The sequence below is a fragment of the Fusarium sambucinum genome, chromosome II (assembly GCF_050947815.1).
Source record: "Fusarium sambucinum isolate potato_lamoka chromosome II, whole genome shotgun sequence".
Classification (NCBI taxonomy): Eukaryota; Fungi; Ascomycota; class Sordariomycetes; order Hypocreales; family Nectriaceae; genus Fusarium; species Fusarium sambucinum.
In genome coordinates, this window is record NC_139293.1 from 3,622,600 (window position 1) to 3,640,379 (window position 17,780).

Below are 17,780 nucleotides of genomic sequence, written 5' to 3' on the forward strand. Positions count from 1 at the left end.
AAAGTCTTTCGTACATGGCTAGCGAGTCAGTTTCACTGGCTAGTTTGTTGCACAAACTCCCGGTCAGTTCCATTTTCCAATGTTTCGATGATTTCGTCTTGAATTGAAGCTTTAACCCTTTCAATACCCCGCTTGTCATGCTTCGTTTGACTTGGAATCATTTCGCTTAGCCGTTTAAAAACTTCCGGTAAACCGTTTCATGTGAGTGTGTTGGTGCCAAAAACTGCCTTTGTTGATGTTAACTAACAGAAATGCTGGTTTTATAATAACTCACATGTGTCCGAGTGCGGAATGCAGATAATTCTTGATCAAAGAAGAAAGTTGCCATCTTTTGTACAGCCTCAACGTCCTATAAATCTGTTGGCAAAATTGGAATACTTGGAGATGACAGAAATACTTTTGGATCTTGTTTATTGGCTAGTATGAGAAGGGGTGCATCCCTTGGCATGCCACCTCCATGATTGACTTTGGCCACCAACTCCTCTCTTGACTCTAGGTATGTATCACAATCATCCGTGTCGACGACCCAAACAACCACATCTGCTTGGTTAAAGAATGCTCTTTCCATTGTGTGGAATCCACTAGGCCGGCTTGCGCCAATATCCATGACGTGAAAGGTAACGTTGCCATATCTGTAAATGCCGATATGACAAACAGTGAACATGGTAAAAGTCGTTACATTCTTTACATTTAATGCGAGATGGCTTTCGAGTAGAGTTGACTTTCCAGTGTTGTGGAGACCAGCGATTAAGATTCGATGATAACTCGGGAGATTACTGAATAGACTTGTAGGAGGCGTTGGTTCATTGTCAGATTTGAGAATACCGATTGCAACGAGGGCGTCTCTCAGCTCAGGAAGAAGCCAGGCATTGGAGTTTACTTTCACTCAAACAGTTGATGAATAGCCACAAAATGACACAGGGTATCAGAGAGTAACAGTTGGATGCCTGATAATGATTATGCAGGCAGATAATGTTGATAGTGACCTTTTTGTTTTTGTCCAGCGTTTGCTTACGGTTAAATGTTTGAGAGACAAGACTCCATCATGAGGAAGGGATATTACGCCATGATAATTAGTCCCTCCAATTTAACCAACATTAGTTAATAAATTATTCATTACTATCTGTAGCCTGTATGACAGTTGATGAGTCCATATGAGTCACCGGCGTGCTATACTCTGCCCTTTCACAGAGTAACGCGGGGTGACTGAACATGACGCAATGATGACTAAGCATTTAATTGACAACTAAGCCACTGCTAACCAGAAAATAAATCTCCTCCACACTTGACAAGCTCTAGACCTGTGATCATCACATCCCCTGCCTCATCTCATCCAACCATTCAATCATGTTCAAGCGCAAGCCCGAAATTAGAAACCTTGCGCCTTTGCGCTCGTCAGATCGACGAAAGCTCGCCGATCAAATTATCCGCGACTACCAAGTTCCTCTCCCAGAACAGTCTGACGAGCCTTCATCATCAACCACACTGTCATCGGTGCGCAACTCACTGCTGCCAGATTCAACCTCATCCGCTCGCTTCATCACACCAACAGAGCAAGGAACTGTCTATATCGGAGCCCACCAAGATCAAGATGAACGCGTTCTTTGGTTCCAGACGGGAAAGAACCCGCGCTTGATACCGACTGTCTACACTCTGTGGCGCAACCCTAATCTCATCCCGCTTCTTCACACGCCCGACTTTGTCGTCGAAGAGAAGCTCAAGCAGGGTGCCGATTTAATGGTTCCTGGTTTGGTGAAAGCTAGAGGCTCCACCTGGGACAAGCGAGCCACCACAGGCGCTGTTGTGGCTGTCGCAGGTCTCCAGAATGATACCGTGCCTATTTGGGTTGGAGCCTGTCAAATCGATGTGCAAAATCTTCCCGACGACTTACGGGGACAGAAGGGCGTTGCTGTCAAGGCCCTCCACTGGGCTGGTGACGAATGTTGGAGCTGGAAGTCTCTCGGCAGTGGAGGTATTGATCCACCTCCAAACCTGGAAGGTTGGACTGGTCTGGGTGCAGAGCTCGCATCACAACTTGCCAAGGTATCACTGGGAGATGAAAACCAACCAGCAGAACCATCATCTAGCACCCAACCTGAGGAACCGCACCCCACGACAGACAATGCAGACGATGCAAACGTTGCCGACGAAGAACGAGAACCAACGACACGAGAGGTTGACAACGCATTTCACCAGGCCTTCCTCTTTGCCGCCTACAAAGCGAAACAGTCTGGTAGCCCACCTCACTATGGCCTGAATTTTCCACTTCAACCATCTTTTATCATCGCCAGCATGATCCAGCCCAACCTCCGATCTCAAAGTCGACATTACAATATCAAGAAGACATCCTGGAAGAATGCGAAAAAGTTCATCAAGGAACTACACAAGCAGAAGATCGTGCTGGCAAAGGACAGAAATGGAGGTGAGACGGTCATTCTTGACATTGACTTCGATGATGCCCAGATCAATGGTTTCCGACCCTATCGACTGCCGACACCCAAAGCCCCGGCTGCCGAAGCTGGTTCTTCCACTGAGGATGCGGGTCAGTCATCGACTAGCAGCGCATCTTCCGGGCAGAAGATCAATATCCAGTTTGTTTATCGCCCATCCTCCAAGCTCGTACCGACCCTCCTCCCCTCAAAGACCGACTTCTACAGCGCCCAAGAGATTTCAGCAGCTCTGAAGTCGTACATCGACGATCATCCCGAACTGGGAGGTCAGGGCAACTCTAGCGTCAAGCTAGATCCTTTCATCGCCAACGACATTCTGGGCAACCGACCGACCGACGACGATCGCAGCTGGCTTGCAGCAGGACGAATCACCCGAAGTGCACTCCAAAAGCGAGTCCTCGAAGACACTCACCTATGTCAGCCATTCCATATTATCTCACAAGGACACCCCTCACCTGACCAAAAGCCCAAGGCTGGATCACCGCCTCGCATCCTCATCACGATGGAGAAGCGAACCGGTACAAAGGTTGTTACCAAGATTTCCAATCTTGAACCTTTCTTTATCGACCCTCAAGTCCTGGCGCCTGAACTTCAGAAGAAGTGTGCAGGGTCGGCGAGCGTAGGTCAAGTCGCTGGTGCGAAACCTGGATTGATGGAGGTTGTTGTTCAAGGTGATCAACGGAAGATTCTCACAAACGACATCCTGGCCAAGAAGGGAATCGACATGAAGTGGGTGGACATTGTGGACAAGACAAAGCCAAAGAAGAAATCGTAGTAGAGGTCAGCGTTGGGAAAGAAGTGAAAGTAATTGGTACACAGGCTCAGGTAGACTTGCAGATGCAGAACATAGCAACAACGTAACCAAGAAAGCAATAAAAACGTCACGTAATTGACACAGCAGCACCTTGGTGATCATTTGCGAAAATGGGATCAAAATATGCAAAAACATGAGGCACACCCGATTCGAACGGATAACCTTCAGGAATCACCTGCGGATTTCAAAGCGAACCTTGAAATGTTGCTGGAATCTGACGCGCTACCGTTGCGCCAGCGCCCCATTAATTAACATAACCTGTGTTGATCAAGGTATATATACACGACAATTACAACAAAGAAAATGCAACGCGGCTACTATCAATTCCTTCGTTATCAAGGCACATGTTTTGAGGGGAAAGCAAACACAGCATTTTAATATAGATGGCTAGCTACAATTGATATAGATTTAACTGACACACAAAAACACATGAGTTTCCAGGCCCTTCTCACAGTACCTATTTTCATCGCTTGGAAAATGTAACAAAGGAAATTTAGTTGGATTACCTGGTGTAGAGAAGCTCATTCAAGCCTGAGGTAAGCTGACATGGGTATTACAATTTGGCGCCGTCCTTTACCGCAGCGACAGCAAAAGGGTTCGCGGTAAACGTCCCATTAGGATCAGCCCTTGCCCTTGTCTTGCCCAGCCTCTTGTACTTGTCCGCATCCTCATAGTATGCCTGCCAGATCTCAGGCTTGCTCATATTCCAGTCACCCCATGAGCCCCAAAGCACACGCCTATCCTTCTTGCTAAAGGGACTGTTGGGTCCGATCATGACGGAGTCGTTCTTAGCCTGCCAGTTGATCGCATATTGTCTGTATTGATCGCCAGGGTCGTGGAAACAGTCGAGGGTCTGCACGACGGTCGAGTCTCTCCAACTGTACGAGGTACCATTGTCTTTGTTGACGAAAAAGCGCGAGTTTTGACCTCCGAAACATTGAATCTGCACAGAGAGCTTACAATGATCGTAGACGTCTCCTTCCTTATCAGACTTGTCGTCTCCGAGCTTCTGCTGGGGATTAAATATGAGATCCAAACGCTTGACAGTGGCATCGACCCATCCATCCTTCTGGAGTGTCTGCGACTTGGTGGCGTATGTTCGCTTGACATAGGGAAGATCAAATTCTCTTGCCTTTGGGAAGATCCACTTTCCAGTCATGCTGGACATGCTCTCGTCGAATTCCTCGATACGAAGAGTGTGGTTTTTCCAGTCCTTCTGGAAGTCACGGAACTGCTGAAACCACTTGTCCACGGTGGCATCGTATTTATCAGTCTTGTTGGTGGGGCACCACTGGGCATAAAGAACGATAACAGCCGGAAAGCTACCGTTCAGAAGGTTGAGCACCTCTTGGCTAAGGGCGTTCTTGATCTTGTTTTGGACCTTTTGCCAGATAGTGTCATCTTGCATCGAAGGGAACAGCATAGTGATTGGAAACTCTGTGCTGAGAACACTGCAGCATAGATCATAACCACGAGGTGCTGTGCCATCGTCGGACATCTTGGCAATGGTACCAAGAAGACGAGAAAGGACCTTGGGCTCACAGAGCCATAAACCCTTCAAACCGTGGGGGCCCTTGAAGTTGTTGGGCCCGGCAACAGTGCCCATGTAGCTTGCACCACGGAGCACCTCAATAGTGTAATGGGTGATGATGCCGAAGTTACCAGGACTTCCTCCTAGTATAGCGTAAAATAGCTCGGAATCACTCTTGTTGGTGACTTCTTGAATGGAGCCATTGTGATCAATCATGCGGATGCTGACAATATAGTCTCCGAAGAGACCAAAGCTACGTCCGAGTTGACCATAGCCTCCTGTCTGGCCATGCCCACCAGTGCATACATAGGCGCATTGCCCATGTGGGACGAACAAGTCGTTGTGTCGAAGGTAGGCATTGAAATCTTGCAACCTGTTACTCACACCGATGTACACCAAAGATCTGTCCTTGGGAATTCCACTGGCGTCAATAACCATCATGTCCTTGTACGTGTTGGAGAGGTCAATCTGGATGTTCTTGCCGCCAGTGGATGAAGCACCACTGTACTGATGACCGCCGCTTCTCACGGCAACAGCGACTTTGTTATCCTTTGCCCATTTCACAGCCTTGATGACATCTGCGTCTTCCTTTGGCTGGACGATGAGAGCTGGGTTCATGTCGTGGTCTACCTGGTGAGATGATGAGGCATATTGCTGATTGAAGTACTCGTAGTCGTGCTTTCCAATGGCTGGGCCATCGCGGGAGTATTGCATCCCAGTGAAGTCTTGAATTTTGAACATGATGCTTTAGTGAAAGGTTTACTGAATAAATGATGATGCTTAGAACCTATGTGGATTATCTAGACTGCTTTATATACTCCGAACCCCACCCAAGAAAGAAACGCCCGAGCCTGTGCAACACAGCGTGAGCTGACGAACACGAGCAGCAATTTCATGTGTGCTGTCCTACATGAGAGGTGGCCCGACATTCCTAGAGCATTGAGACACGCATTGTGGCTGCCCTACAGAGTAATAGTTGCAACTCTGGACACTGAAGTCGACAATCCAGTCACCTCGTGAAGGCTGGTTTCACCAATGATACGACAGTTCAGAAACAAATACATGGTCCTAGAGCGAAGCCATTGAAGGAAGAGACTGGAACCCGACATTCTGAAAGTGAGGACTGTGATTCAAACTGACCAATACTTTCACCGTAGCGCAGACCCAACTGTCGGCCATCTCTTTCAGCCAGCCACTAATTCTCACCACCATCAAAATGTTTCAACTACTTTCACCCCCGCCCCCGCCTCGTTTCGGACAAGCTTTGAGCAGCCGTCCTCTGAACGACGAATTCCAGACTTTTTGCGGGGTTCAGGCATGCCGTAAGACTATCCATATCCGGTATTAAGACGCAAACCATGCGATCAATCTATCTACCTGAGGCTGAGTAAATATATTCCTATTGGTGCCATGATCAGGAAAGTGGGATTGTGATCGCCATTTTGGTGACAGATACGCTCACATGATTGGATTCATGGCGTCTTAAGCAATGCAGTCAGTGTTTGCGGCTGAAGGACATGAGAGAAACTGTATTCACGAAAGGTATGGGTCGAAGTGGTGGATAACGTGAGACATAAGAAATGAAATTAAAGCCTTCCAAGTGCAGCTCGTGAGGCTTGACTGACATGGCATAGTGAGTGACATGCCCCAGTAGTCGCTGAAACATGATCCGTTACAAGGATAACAGAGAGGCTTTCGCTATTTTCTATATATAGGGATAACGGGTATCTACGTCTTAGCATCGTTCTAAGATGTACAATATAACTAAGTTAGCAGTACCGATGAGCTTTAAAATAGGTTAAAATAACGCGCCTCTTGTTAAGTTCTTGCACGAAGTCTAATGTTGTTTTGGGGACACGTATTGAAGTTCGGCCAGCGGCTTTTGCAAACGGTGCGGCTAACCGGCAAGAATGTGCCGTTGGTGGAGGCTGATTGCAAGGGAGAGCAAACTGCAAACATGACCCAAAGCTGACAACATTTGAACGTCCACCAAGCCACTAGAAACCCCGTATTACTCTCAAAACGAAGATTTCATTAGCTTCAGCCACAGAGTCCTACTTCTTTCTGCGGAACATTCACTTGCATTTGTTGGGGGTTAGTGCTGCCGTAACTACCGGTCTAGACCAAGCCGCCAGATCAGCGTTACTGGATACGAAATTCACAATTCCTATTGTGAAAGCCACTTTGACTTTTCGCCATGTTAGTGAGAGTTAATCCCTAGCTTTGTGATTATCGGATTGGTGGTCTAGGTTCGGCCCGGATTGTTATCCTGAATACTGGAATGAAGGGTCAGCAATAATAAGAAATCAGCAGGGTGAGATACATGTGATCGGGACTTTGTTAAGAGAATCTACGCTTCACTGCTGGAATGAACTCGTGTTACTGTAGCTCTTGTATTAGTGGTCTGTCAGCATGATCAAGAGCCAGCTTATTGGCTTTGACGCCGTTGAGCGACGGAGGTAAGACACGGTGAGTAATCAAGCCTCATTTCGAGAGATCCTGATATATCGATTATATATAACAAGAAGAATCTGGCCTTATCTACATGAGAATGATATTCTCAATCAACCATTTCTTCATCAGAGACTACTAAAACCCATCCTTTCATCATGACGCTCCCAACCGCCCCCGTCGTCCCAATGAATCTAGGCGATGACTTCAAGTTCGGTCCAACTGTGCTTGACCCTGTTCAACCAGAGGACAATGACGATCTCGTACAGGTCAATGGTTTCCCCAGCGTCCAGACCACTGGCGGCAATGCCGCTCTGTCGCAGCTGGGTATCCTATCACAGTTCCGTGGCACCTACAGTGGTTTTGGTTTCAACACTATCTTCAGACCCAACGGCACAACGACTCCTACTCCTCTTCCCAATCTGCCTCCTACCGAAGATCCAACTGACAATATCCTGCAACTCAACCTCACCAGTGAAGCCATGGCGTTCAGTAAGGGGCTTACCGATGTGCCCAATCGCGGTTTGGACACACAGGCTGACCTAATGCTGAATGGCGTGCCATACACTCAGACAATTACCGATATCACTGAGATCGTGGCACCGCCCAAGAAGCAGCCTGTCATTCATTTCGAACCTGGATTGTGGATGCATGTACCTGCTAGTCAAGAAATGCCTGTCCTTCCAGCTTCGCTCTCACGTATGGCGTCCATTCCCCACGGAACATCCATCAATGTGCAATCCTTCCAACCCCCTACCACAACAAAGAGTGCGCCAAACATCCCATCAGTCGATATAACACCTCTCATCGCCGGAAGCACCAAGCCTGTGGGTTTCAGGAGCCAAAGTGCTACCGACAATAATTCCCATCGTCTTCCCCAAGACCTCACGACTTTCATTGAGGCTGGCACCATCACACAGGATATTCTGACTGATCCCAACACTGTGCTCCGTAACGCCAACAAAGGCAAGACAATCGTTGAGAGTACTGCATTTGCGGTGTCTTCTACTCCTGAGAACCCTGATCTTGGCGGAGGAACTAGCAACATCGGCTTTCTCATCGGTGCTGACGGTGGTGTAAACACTGCAACTGTCCAGGCCAGGAGCGGCAATGCAAATGCCGTCAAGGTCACAGCCCAGTACTGGCTCTCTAAGATCCGGGCCAAGATTGATCTACCTGTGGTGGACACCAAGGTTGATAAGAAGACGGTTGTCTCCCCAGCCTCATCCGGTCCCAGAGATGCTGTGCCCAAGTTCCTGGTCGACATGAATGTCCCGACTGCCAAAACTGTCAATATTGAGTACACTCAGATTCAGTATTCTCAGACTGTCTTTTTGGACTTCAACGGTCTTACCTGGCCGCATGTCACCGTTGGAACTCTCGCTCCTGTGGCTGGTCATCGACTCTCACATGTTATAGTCTCTAACTAGATGCCACTCTTATGAGATTTGACAGTAACCTTTGCCTGGCTGTCGTTGATATCTTTCCGATCGTTTTCGTCTTAGATGACAGTATTATTCTCATATGTCCATAGCAATCGATTTATTCAAACCTAGCATCTTTCTAGCTCCATCAACAACTAGACAAAGAGTATACTATTACCATCTCAATGCATAGACACAGTTGTATACCAGGATGCAGCTTCCATTATTTCAAGGGTGTGTATACGTGCAATTCATAGTAGTGTTGTGTCTCCTGGCAATAGCTTATAATTTATATAAACATGTCTTCCCCGCCATTCAAACCTGTAATATATACTTTTACCCCATTGCATATCGTATCTAGTAAAGTTCATGTATCACTTTGACATAAACTCCGACGTTTCCGTTCGAAACCAATTTGTCCGAAAGTATACTGTCCGAGCTGCTCAGTAGGACTGGAACAGGATTTTTCAGAATGATCAAGACTCTTCCCAGGTAGCACCAGCACCTCTCATCCCTGAAGGTCGCAATCTCCATCCTACACCAGTCCCTCGAAAGCCATCTGTGCCTCGTAATCATGGGTCCTCTAAGACTAGAGTCATCAAGATGGGAATCATAGACGCTGGCGCGGCAGGTTGGTTCATCGACATGGTTCTGGACTATCTCAACGTCGAATTGCGCAAAGAGTCTGTCCCGTTGGCTTTCGAGTATGATATCCATGAAGCTGCGGAGCCGGACAGGGTTGGAGGTCGACTCTTTACATACAACTTTGGTGGTCGTCGTAATACCAACGATTACTATGATGTCGGCGCCGTGAGGTTTCCTGATAACCCTGTCATGAGGCGGTAGATGAACGCCGATCTCTTGGTCAAGGTTGCTGACATCCTTTAGCACCTTTGATCTGTTTGCCAAACTCGATATGGAGAAGACCGATCTTAAGACCAACTCTAGCTATCAAAAGCATAAAAGAAGAAATTAGTGAGTCAACTTATCAAACTTTATGGTCAGATCCTATCGACATTATTTTTGTACCCTCATGGTTGGGTGTTGTATTCCTGACTCTTAGACTGTCAAGGTGAGACATGCGCCACCTGGACAAATGTCTCGGTTGGTTGATGCGCTGGCTAGCCACCTTCCTAAACAAGACATTGTTGTAGCTTCGAATGGACTTTTATGTAGCATCGAGCCTCCAAGAGTGATTATATGGTCACAAGAGCATCTTTTGTCCATGTAGATCATTGTCCTGGCTTTCTTCCGCAATAGCTTCTTGGTAGTCATCGGTAGTTGTACTACGCCAATGGGAAATGGCGAGGAAATAATTACATGTGTACCAGGACATTCCCTGCATTGATAGATATGTTTTGCTGTTGTTTTGAGGTATCGGTAATACATAGAAGGTTAAATAATATCTCCAGCAAACCTCTAACTCCCTACAGTCATTCGCTATCTGGCAAGCAGAGCTATCGGGTGCCGCCATCACGCCCCTTCCAATACGACCTTACTCTGTAACGATCATGTCAACACTCCCAACTCCACGCAAAAGCATGCTTTTGGGTTGATCATTAAGATCGGGTATCAAATGATTTACTTTACCTTATCTACACTTATCTAGATGCAACTCTACACTATCTCAACTTCCACCAGACTTGTTTTCGCATGAAAGAAGAAAGCCAATGCGACAATGTACATCAAGTGGCAGGATCACCGGGTTTTTATTATCTCAGATATTGATGTTATATAGGGCTAGCCTTGTTATTTTGTCCGAGCGCTATCGTCCTGTTGTGGGATGCTAGCCGTGATCGGCGTGGGAAATGAAACAATTTTGCAACGTTACAAGCACACAGCGTCCAGTTTGCCTTTTTCTTCTTTACGCTGTTGACCCTCGGAGCTAATCCTGATCTTGATCTGCTTTTGTCGCATTCCACGACAGTCACTTGAGCGGTAATACTGACCACTACGATGACCATTTCTCAAGTCGACACTTGCATCATCTTCGCAAACCCTGCTGAGAACGGCCGATGACTCGACAGTGTGATGAATATGCTATCATCACGATTAATGCTAAACGAACAATTATTCGACTGGGTTCCTATGTATAAAATGAAGGTTCAAGTCGACTGTAAATCCTATAGTCACAACAAACATTACCAGCTTCTTACATTCAACTTACAACTTCTATAAATCTTTATCGTCTTTACTCATCAACACATTCACAATGGTTGCCCGTGAAGACATCCCTTCCAAGGTTCCCGACCTTGTCGTTACAGAACTCAACGGCGAGGATGAATTTTCCGAGCAAGCCACTGGCTATGTGAATGCAGTGTACTTTGTCAATTGGTAGGTCACATCAAACTAACTTCACGAACATTTCCCGCTGACAATACATAGGGGGATCTACGGACGAAACTACCAGCCCATGAACCTGCCTGCTTCTCAGCTCACCCACGTGCTCTATGCTTTCCTCAATGTGAGAGCCGACGGAACAGTGTAAGTATCCACCTTCACGTGATGTGGTACATCTACTCATACTTTTTAGTTATACTGGCGACTCGTATGCTGACCTCGAGAAACACTACACTGGTGATTGTAAGTCGTTTCGTTCAAATTACACCCTTCAATACTAACCATCGTTCTTCAGCCTGGGAGGAGCCCGGAACCAATGCCTATGGATGCGTCAAACAACTCTTCCTTCTGAAGAAGGCCAACCGCAAGCTAAAAGTCATGCTCTCTATCGGTGGCTGGACATGGTCAACCAACTTCCCAGCAGCTGCCAGTACCGCCGCCACCAGAGCTACTTTCGCCCAAAGCGCTGTAACTCTTATGAAGGACTGGGGCTTTGACGGTATCGATGTCGACTGGGAGTATCCCGCCAACGATACTGAGGCCAATAACATGGTCCTTCTCCTCCAGGCGGTACGGAATGAGCTCGACGCTTACTCGAGGCAATATGCTTCTGGATACCACTTCCAGCTGTCTATTGCCGCACCTGCTGGTCCTGAGAACTACGGAAAGCTCAAGATGAAGGATCTGGGTACCGTGCTTGATCACATCAATCTGATGGCATACGATTATGCTGGGGCTTGGAGCGCGTTCTCTGGTCATCAAGCTAACAAATATGCCAATGCCAAGATCCCTAATGCGACACCTTTCAACACTGACCAAGCCGTCAATGCTTATGTTGGTGGGGGTGTACCTTCTGGAAAGATGGTTCTTGGCATGCCCATCTACGGTCGCGCGTTCCAGAACACTGGAGGTCTCGGCCAAGGATATTCTGGCGTCGGATCCGGCAGCTGGGAGAATGGCATATGGGACTATAAGGCCCTCCCCAAGCCTGGAGCCAGCCTTGTTTACGATCGCGATGCTCAAGCCTCGTACAGCTACGATGCCGCTACCAAGGAGCTCATCTCATTTGACACGCCTGGTATGGTAGAGAACAAGGTTCTCTATGTCAAGAACAAGTCTCTCGGAGGAAGCATGTTTTGGGAAGCGTCCGCCGATAAGACAGGAGCTGATTCTCTCCTTGGCACCAGCTCCAAGAAGCTTGGATCTCTGGACAGCACCAACAACTGTCTCACGTACTCCAACTCTCGATATGCGAACATCGCCAAGGGACTCAACTAGGGGGACAGTGAGACCGTCCATGGTAGGACGCGCGCAGGAGGAACAGCTATTCGATGCTTCATTGTACTATAGGTAGATTTGTTTATGTACCCTCGTTAGACCATTATACAATCACTCGCTTAATATCTGCATCGTACTAAAGCCATCACCGTGATAAACTCAGGAGTGGTGAAGGAGAGAAAGCTTTCGCGTGATCTTACTGTAGAGAATTTAATTCAAGACTACCTAATATATATAGTGTAATAAAAAGGAGGATATAGGTGGTACATGTACAAAAAGACATACAACAGCGGGGATTCGCTGGTCGTCACCGACCCAACTACTAATCCGCCCCTTACCAGCTTGACTATGGGAGAGCGGACGGGATCCCGTATTTTCTGGTAGGTATGGTCGTATGTACAAGACTGACAATTATTTTCATACTATATCGTGAGGCTCTGTCAAGGTAGCTCAGCGACACCTTCACTCTCACTGTTCTCGTTCTTCTTCCATCCAGGAATCAGCTCATTATCTGCTTCACCTTCATCATCACTTAAGTCCCTGTTCTTCCTTACCCTTCTCGCCGCTCGGCGTCCTACCACAGGGAGCTTCTCGAGGCCTAGATCTTTTGCTGATTGTGGTAACAGCTTTGGATCTAGCAGTTCAGCTTGGACTAACACACTTGCTTGGTCCCAGTAAACATGCTCGTGGTGCAGTCTTCCTCCTTTGACCGATACTATGCTGACCATAAGTATTTCTATCTTCTTGTTTGTAGGTGCGACTCCGGGTAGCATCCATGGCACTTGTTCGGTATGCTTGAATTGGACGTGCATCTCATCAACCACACGATCCACTCCGATAGTACGCGAAAGTAATGTGATTTTGAGTGATGGCGGTGTGGTGAAGGTTTCGGAGTAAAAACGCTTCAGCTCTTTGGCACCCGTTGCGCCTGTCAAGGTCGGCATGTATGTTACATGAGGCGTCTTGTGCGTTGTGTATGTTGAGATGGCTTGGTTCAAGTTCTTGGAGAAGAATTTGCCTGTTGATTTCTGTCAGTTTCATTATTTTTAGCCAACACTCGCATCACTTACTCTGCAAGTTATTTTCCAAAACGACCTCCAGGTCAGGGTTAATACCAAAAACCTTTCTCGCAGCTGCCAGACTCCGACTCCAAGCCAGGTCCGCCGCTACCCCATCAAACTCATCAAGATCATGCTCAGCGAATCCAGGTTCAGCCTCGTATGTATAGCTAGGATAGGCAAGGTCAAGCTTTCCTCCAGTACCAAGACCACTGCTAATCTTTGTACGTCGCACGCGTTTCTTGCCCTGAATGCCTACCATTTGAGACTGCTTGATAACGCCTACTTCCTCACCGGCTGCGAGATGCACAAGAGCACTTATGCTGTTGGGAAACTTGCCATTGGTGTCGGGGATGCGGGTTGGGTAGTAGGCAATGAGAAGACCCAGCTTGAATTCCGGGTTGTTATCTAGAATGTGGAAGTGTTCCAGGCATACTGCTGCTGCATCGTCGTAGGCTATTTTCTCTCAGTATTTCCCTGGTACGTTTCCAACACACGATCTTGACTCACCAACAATTCCAAACTTCTCACAAGGAGCCATGTTCTCCCTGCTCAGCGACTTGATCTTTTTCAAGTAGCCATCTCCGCAGCTCTCCATAGAGATGTACTCGACGTTGAAACCCTCATCCCGCCACTCTTTCAGAGTAATTTCGTCAAAGTCGTCATTTTCTCCGGTTATGTAAAGCTTGGGTGGGTTTCGCGGGAAATCTCCTGAGAGGAAAGTACCATCTCGATAATTGGATCTGTTGTCTGAGAGAATCTGGACGTTTCGTCCCTCTGCCTCTGGGACAGCAGATTTGATGAGATTTGGGATGTTGATATTCATGGTGATGATATTATTGAACATTTGAATCTGCTTGAACTATCTTGGAGGAAGCTGACGACTTCATATATTGTCATCCACTTCCCACTTCCAAGTTTCAGATCATGAGCTGAACCTGATTGAACGTGATGATGATGTCAGAATAGCATGCATCATGGCTGACTCAGCTATTTTTACCCTCCTATTCGCTGTCTGAGATACCCTGTAGCATTTCAAAGTTGGGCAGGTTTCTGCATAAATTGAGGTGACAAAACTATAAATAACTTGTATGGATAATTCCTGGCCTTTCGTGGGTAGTCTAGAGAGGATGAGGATCTTGAGGATTTCTATTGCTGTCTTAAAATAGGGCTTATTCCAACACGTACAATCTGCACTGTATCAGTATGTTTTCACAATACCCTTCTAAAACTTCAAAACATGTCGATCATAACAACAACAGCAACAATTAAACCACGGTTAACAGGTTTACAAACGGGAGCTGATTCTATCAAACAATAAATCACCGTTCTAAGTTCATGACACCAGTACGCGTCTGTCGACATTGTTGCTTATACACGGTGTTGTCACGTGAAACCGCGACACACTCATCAGATACGTGTCCACCTTGCGCGTTCCGATTGACGCATTTACATCCTCACACGTGTACGAGACAATGCTAGAATCTATAATGACAAAATTCTGTACCCAACTCATTGTTGAGCTTCAAGTATTCATCTGTACAAAACGGTGCGCTAGAACTAGAACTAGATCTACAACAGAAACAACCGCAAACCCGCAATACAAACATGTGACTGAACATGACAAAAGATCTACCCACTGACAAGGTAAAGCTGACTAGAGGCGTGCAGAAGGTGGCTTGTTGGCATCCATCTCCCCCTTCGCCTTGTCCCGCAGCGCGCGTCTAAGGATCTTTCCGGACTAAAAAAACAGTAATGATTAGTACATAAGAACACAAAATTCTGAAGGGTGTAACTCACTGGGTTCTTTGGGATGATATCCACAAACGAAGCGCCACCCTTGAGGCGCTTATACCTTGCCACTCTAGCCTCCATCCAGTCTATCACTTGCTTCTCAGTAAGCTGGGATCCGGGAACCTTGACGATATAAGCACGAGGAGCCTCATCTCCTTCGAATGGAACACCGATAACTGCGGCGTCTGCGATCTCAGGGTGATCCAAGAGTACTGCCTCCAATTCTGCGGGTGCAACCTGGTTGCCCTTGACCTTGATGAGTTCCTTGATGCGATCAACGATATGGAAGATGCCTCCTGGTTTGAATGCATCAACATATGCGATGTCGCCTGTCTTCAACCACCTTACGCCATTTTCGTCTACATCAATAGTAGATTCTGTGGCACTGGGGTTCTTCCAATATCCCTTCATCAATGTTGGTCCCGTGACCCAAAGCTCACCACGCTCATTTGGCTTCAGAACTTGTGTCTTTCCGTCCAACTCCATGATCTTGGCCGAGCAGTTCGGTGCCAGCTCTCCCACCTTGTCAGGGTCTGTAGTTGACCGAGGATCCCATGTCATGCAAGTGCATGTCACCTCGGTCATCCCCCATCCTTGCTTGACGGTGACATCGCCCGATGGCCATAACTTCTCAACACCATGAATGACTTCGTGACTCAGTGGTGCAGCACCAGAGCTGACACGGTTGATACTGCTGAGATCGTACTTCTTAACAAGCGGATGCTTGGATAGATATACTAGAATAGGAGGGACACATAACAGGCTCGTCACGCGAAAGCGTTGAATGTGCTGCAGCATTTTCTCAAAGTCGAAGCTGGGCATGATGTAGGCAGGAATGCTGACCTTGGGGTAGATAGAAATGTAATAGGTCTGCGCGTACGCATGGTACATAGGAAGAAAGGCCAAGCCCTTTGAGTTCTTTCGGTGTTCAGGATCCGGCTCCAAGTCTGACATCATGACAACACCAGCACCGTTGGCAACATACGAGAAATGCGTAATCTCGACACCTTTGGGAACCCCAGTCGTGCCGCTGCTATAGTTCAAACAACAGGTCGTGTTCTCCGGATCTTGCGGCTCGATCCATTGCCAAGATTTTGCTTGTTCGTGGTTATCTGCCAATAACTCTGTCCACAGGCGAAGACCATCCTTTCGAGCAGCCGGAAGAGCAGAGTTGGGCCCAACAGGTGGGAGAACAGAGGGGTCAAGGACAAGGATATTCTTCTTGCTCAATCCAACCTCCTCAGCCGCCTCCAGAGCAGTAGGCAGCTGACCTGCATGAACAAACATGTGGGTAGCCTCTGAGTTCTTAAGCTGGTAGGCAAGCTCTCGTGGCGTGAAGGAAGGATTTGCCCCAGTGAAGACACCGCCGGCCATAAGAATGCCGAGGAATACGCTTGGGAAGTAGACATTATTTGCAGAAAATACAAGGACTCTGCTTTGTTGTTGAAGGCCGTTCTTGATGAGGCCGAGTGCAACTTGTTTCGACAGTAATCGGAATTGAGACTTGGTGAGGAAGTGTGTATCTGGACGGTCTGCGTCAATTAGGATGGACTTGTCGCCATCTTCGATTGGTCCATTGCTTGAGCCGAATACCCACTGCTGGAGAGAGCATTTTGGGGTTGGCGCGGACCATCGTGAATGAAGAGCCATGTTGGTGAGAGATAGGGTGGTCAAAGTCACAGAATCACGCCTCAAGAACAGAACATGCAAAGAAGAGAAACCCCGATACTGCACCAGGTATTTAACCCCATCCTTACCGCTTCAACCTGCTGGCGCGTATCCCCATCTTCCCCAGCTGAAAAAGCAAATCCGGGGTAAAACAGCTCTGGAGCTCAACTCAGACGTGTGGGGTATCTACTCATCCTTGCTGCTTTGGGAGTACACCAACCCCGCGTTACGGAAATTCGGCCTCGGCTTTAGCTTGGACTGTGTGTTGGGTCCAATCGTTTTTCTGTTGAGCTGTCGAGATGCCGAGGCACGATTTGCTTTCCTAATTCCGTATCAAGCTACAAAGGTCAAATGGCGAGGACCTACTAAAGTACCGAATTCCATAAAGAGCTTCGTTATTCGCATACAACCAATTGCGAATCTCACATAAAGGTCGAATCGTTTCTCCTAAAGCTACTTGATTATGCGACCTCAATTTCATCTTATGAGGATAGCACATCTCTTTGTAAATTATCATGGTAGAATACAGTGATGTCATCGAATTTCACTTCCACACACAGTCTACGTTGTTGTATATGAGTTCCTATAAATTGAATCAACCAAGTTTATAGGTTACTGATGATATTGACGTCAATCCTCCCCAACTATATCTGATGTCACTGTCCCTAAACTCTTTTCATTAAGGTGCTGACTACCCGTAAAGTTACTGCTTAACTTTAGAGGCTCATCTCAACGTAGCATTCTTGGCTTGACTGCTGATCCTTATTCGGCCTCCGAAACTCTCCCTGCATCAAAACAGCTAGAGTACATACGCGATGAAACTGCTACGTTATTTGTACCACTCCAGCCTATGCTTCCTGGGCAACCCATCTTTGTACTGCATAGCACTATATGAGTATCCCAGCAGTTCATCTAATCGGAATGTAAAAAAAAACATGCTCGCCTGCTAATATGATACCTCCTGTACTGCTG

General features: G+C 47.2%; 8 protein-coding genes across 8 annotated transcripts; 4 read left to right on the forward strand and 4 right to left on the reverse strand.

The window, feature by feature from the left end:
- Positions 1 to 32: 32 nt before the first annotated feature.
- Positions 33 to 664, reverse strand: FSST1_008067 (ADP-ribosylation factor family-domain-containing protein; the record flags this gene model as incomplete). Its single annotated transcript, XM_083224914.1, has 3 exons — positions 33 to 131; positions 275 to 349; positions 398 to 664. 3 exons carry the CDS (start codon positions 662 to 664, stop codon positions 33 to 35), a joined length of 441 nt encoding a protein of 146 aa, XP_083084028.1.
- Positions 665 to 1,347: 683 nt separating this feature from the next.
- On the forward strand, positions 1,348 to 3,225 carry FSST1_008068 (uncharacterized protein; the record flags this gene model as incomplete). Its single annotated transcript, XM_083224915.1, has 1 exon — positions 1,348 to 3,225. One exon carries the CDS (start codon positions 1,348 to 1,350, stop codon positions 3,223 to 3,225), a length of 1,878 nt encoding a protein of 625 aa, XP_083084029.1.
- A 592-nt stretch (positions 3,226 to 3,817) lies between these two features.
- FSST1_008069 (FAD-binding oxidoreductase) lies at positions 3,818 to 5,536 on the reverse strand (the record flags this gene model as incomplete). Its single annotated transcript, XM_083224916.1, has 1 exon — positions 3,818 to 5,536. The coding sequence occupies one exon, from the start codon at positions 5,534 to 5,536 to the stop codon at positions 3,818 to 3,820; it is 1,719 nt and encodes a 572-aa protein (XP_083084030.1).
- A 1,868-nt stretch (positions 5,537 to 7,404) lies between these two features.
- FSST1_008070 (uncharacterized protein) lies at positions 7,405 to 8,676 on the forward strand (the record flags this gene model as incomplete). The annotated part of the gene is made up of 1 exon (XM_083224917.1): positions 7,405 to 8,676. One exon carries the CDS (start codon positions 7,405 to 7,407, stop codon positions 8,674 to 8,676), a length of 1,272 nt encoding a protein of 423 aa, XP_083084031.1.
- Positions 8,677 to 9,273: 597 nt separating this feature from the next.
- FSST1_008071 (uncharacterized protein) lies at positions 9,274 to 9,646 on the forward strand (the record flags this gene model as incomplete). Its single annotated transcript, XM_083224918.1, has 2 exons — positions 9,274 to 9,512; positions 9,559 to 9,646. The coding sequence occupies 2 exons, from the start codon at positions 9,274 to 9,276 to the stop codon at positions 9,644 to 9,646; spliced, it is 327 nt and encodes a 108-aa protein (XP_083084032.1).
- A 1,236-nt stretch (positions 9,647 to 10,882) lies between these two features.
- Positions 10,883 to 12,288, forward strand: FSST1_008072 (glycoside hydrolase superfamily; the record flags this gene model as incomplete). Its single annotated transcript, XM_083224919.1, has 4 exons — positions 10,883 to 11,004; positions 11,056 to 11,154; positions 11,204 to 11,253; positions 11,306 to 12,288. The coding sequence occupies 4 exons, from the start codon at positions 10,883 to 10,885 to the stop codon at positions 12,286 to 12,288; spliced, it is 1,254 nt and encodes a 417-aa protein (XP_083084033.1).
- A 440-nt stretch (positions 12,289 to 12,728) lies between these two features.
- FSST1_008073 (uncharacterized protein) lies at positions 12,729 to 14,172 on the reverse strand (the record flags this gene model as incomplete). Its single annotated transcript, XM_083224921.1, has 3 exons — positions 12,729 to 13,306; positions 13,359 to 13,802; positions 13,857 to 14,172. The coding sequence occupies 3 exons, from the start codon at positions 14,170 to 14,172 to the stop codon at positions 12,729 to 12,731; spliced, it is 1,338 nt and encodes a 445-aa protein (XP_083084034.1).
- Positions 14,173 to 15,003: 831 nt separating this feature from the next.
- On the reverse strand, positions 15,004 to 16,790 carry FSST1_008074 (acyl--CoA ligase; the record flags this gene model as incomplete). Its single annotated transcript, XM_083224922.1, has 2 exons — positions 15,004 to 15,087; positions 15,147 to 16,790. 2 exons carry the CDS (start codon positions 16,788 to 16,790, stop codon positions 15,004 to 15,006), a joined length of 1,728 nt encoding a protein of 575 aa, XP_083084035.1.
- Positions 16,791 to 17,780: the final 990 nt, after the last annotated feature.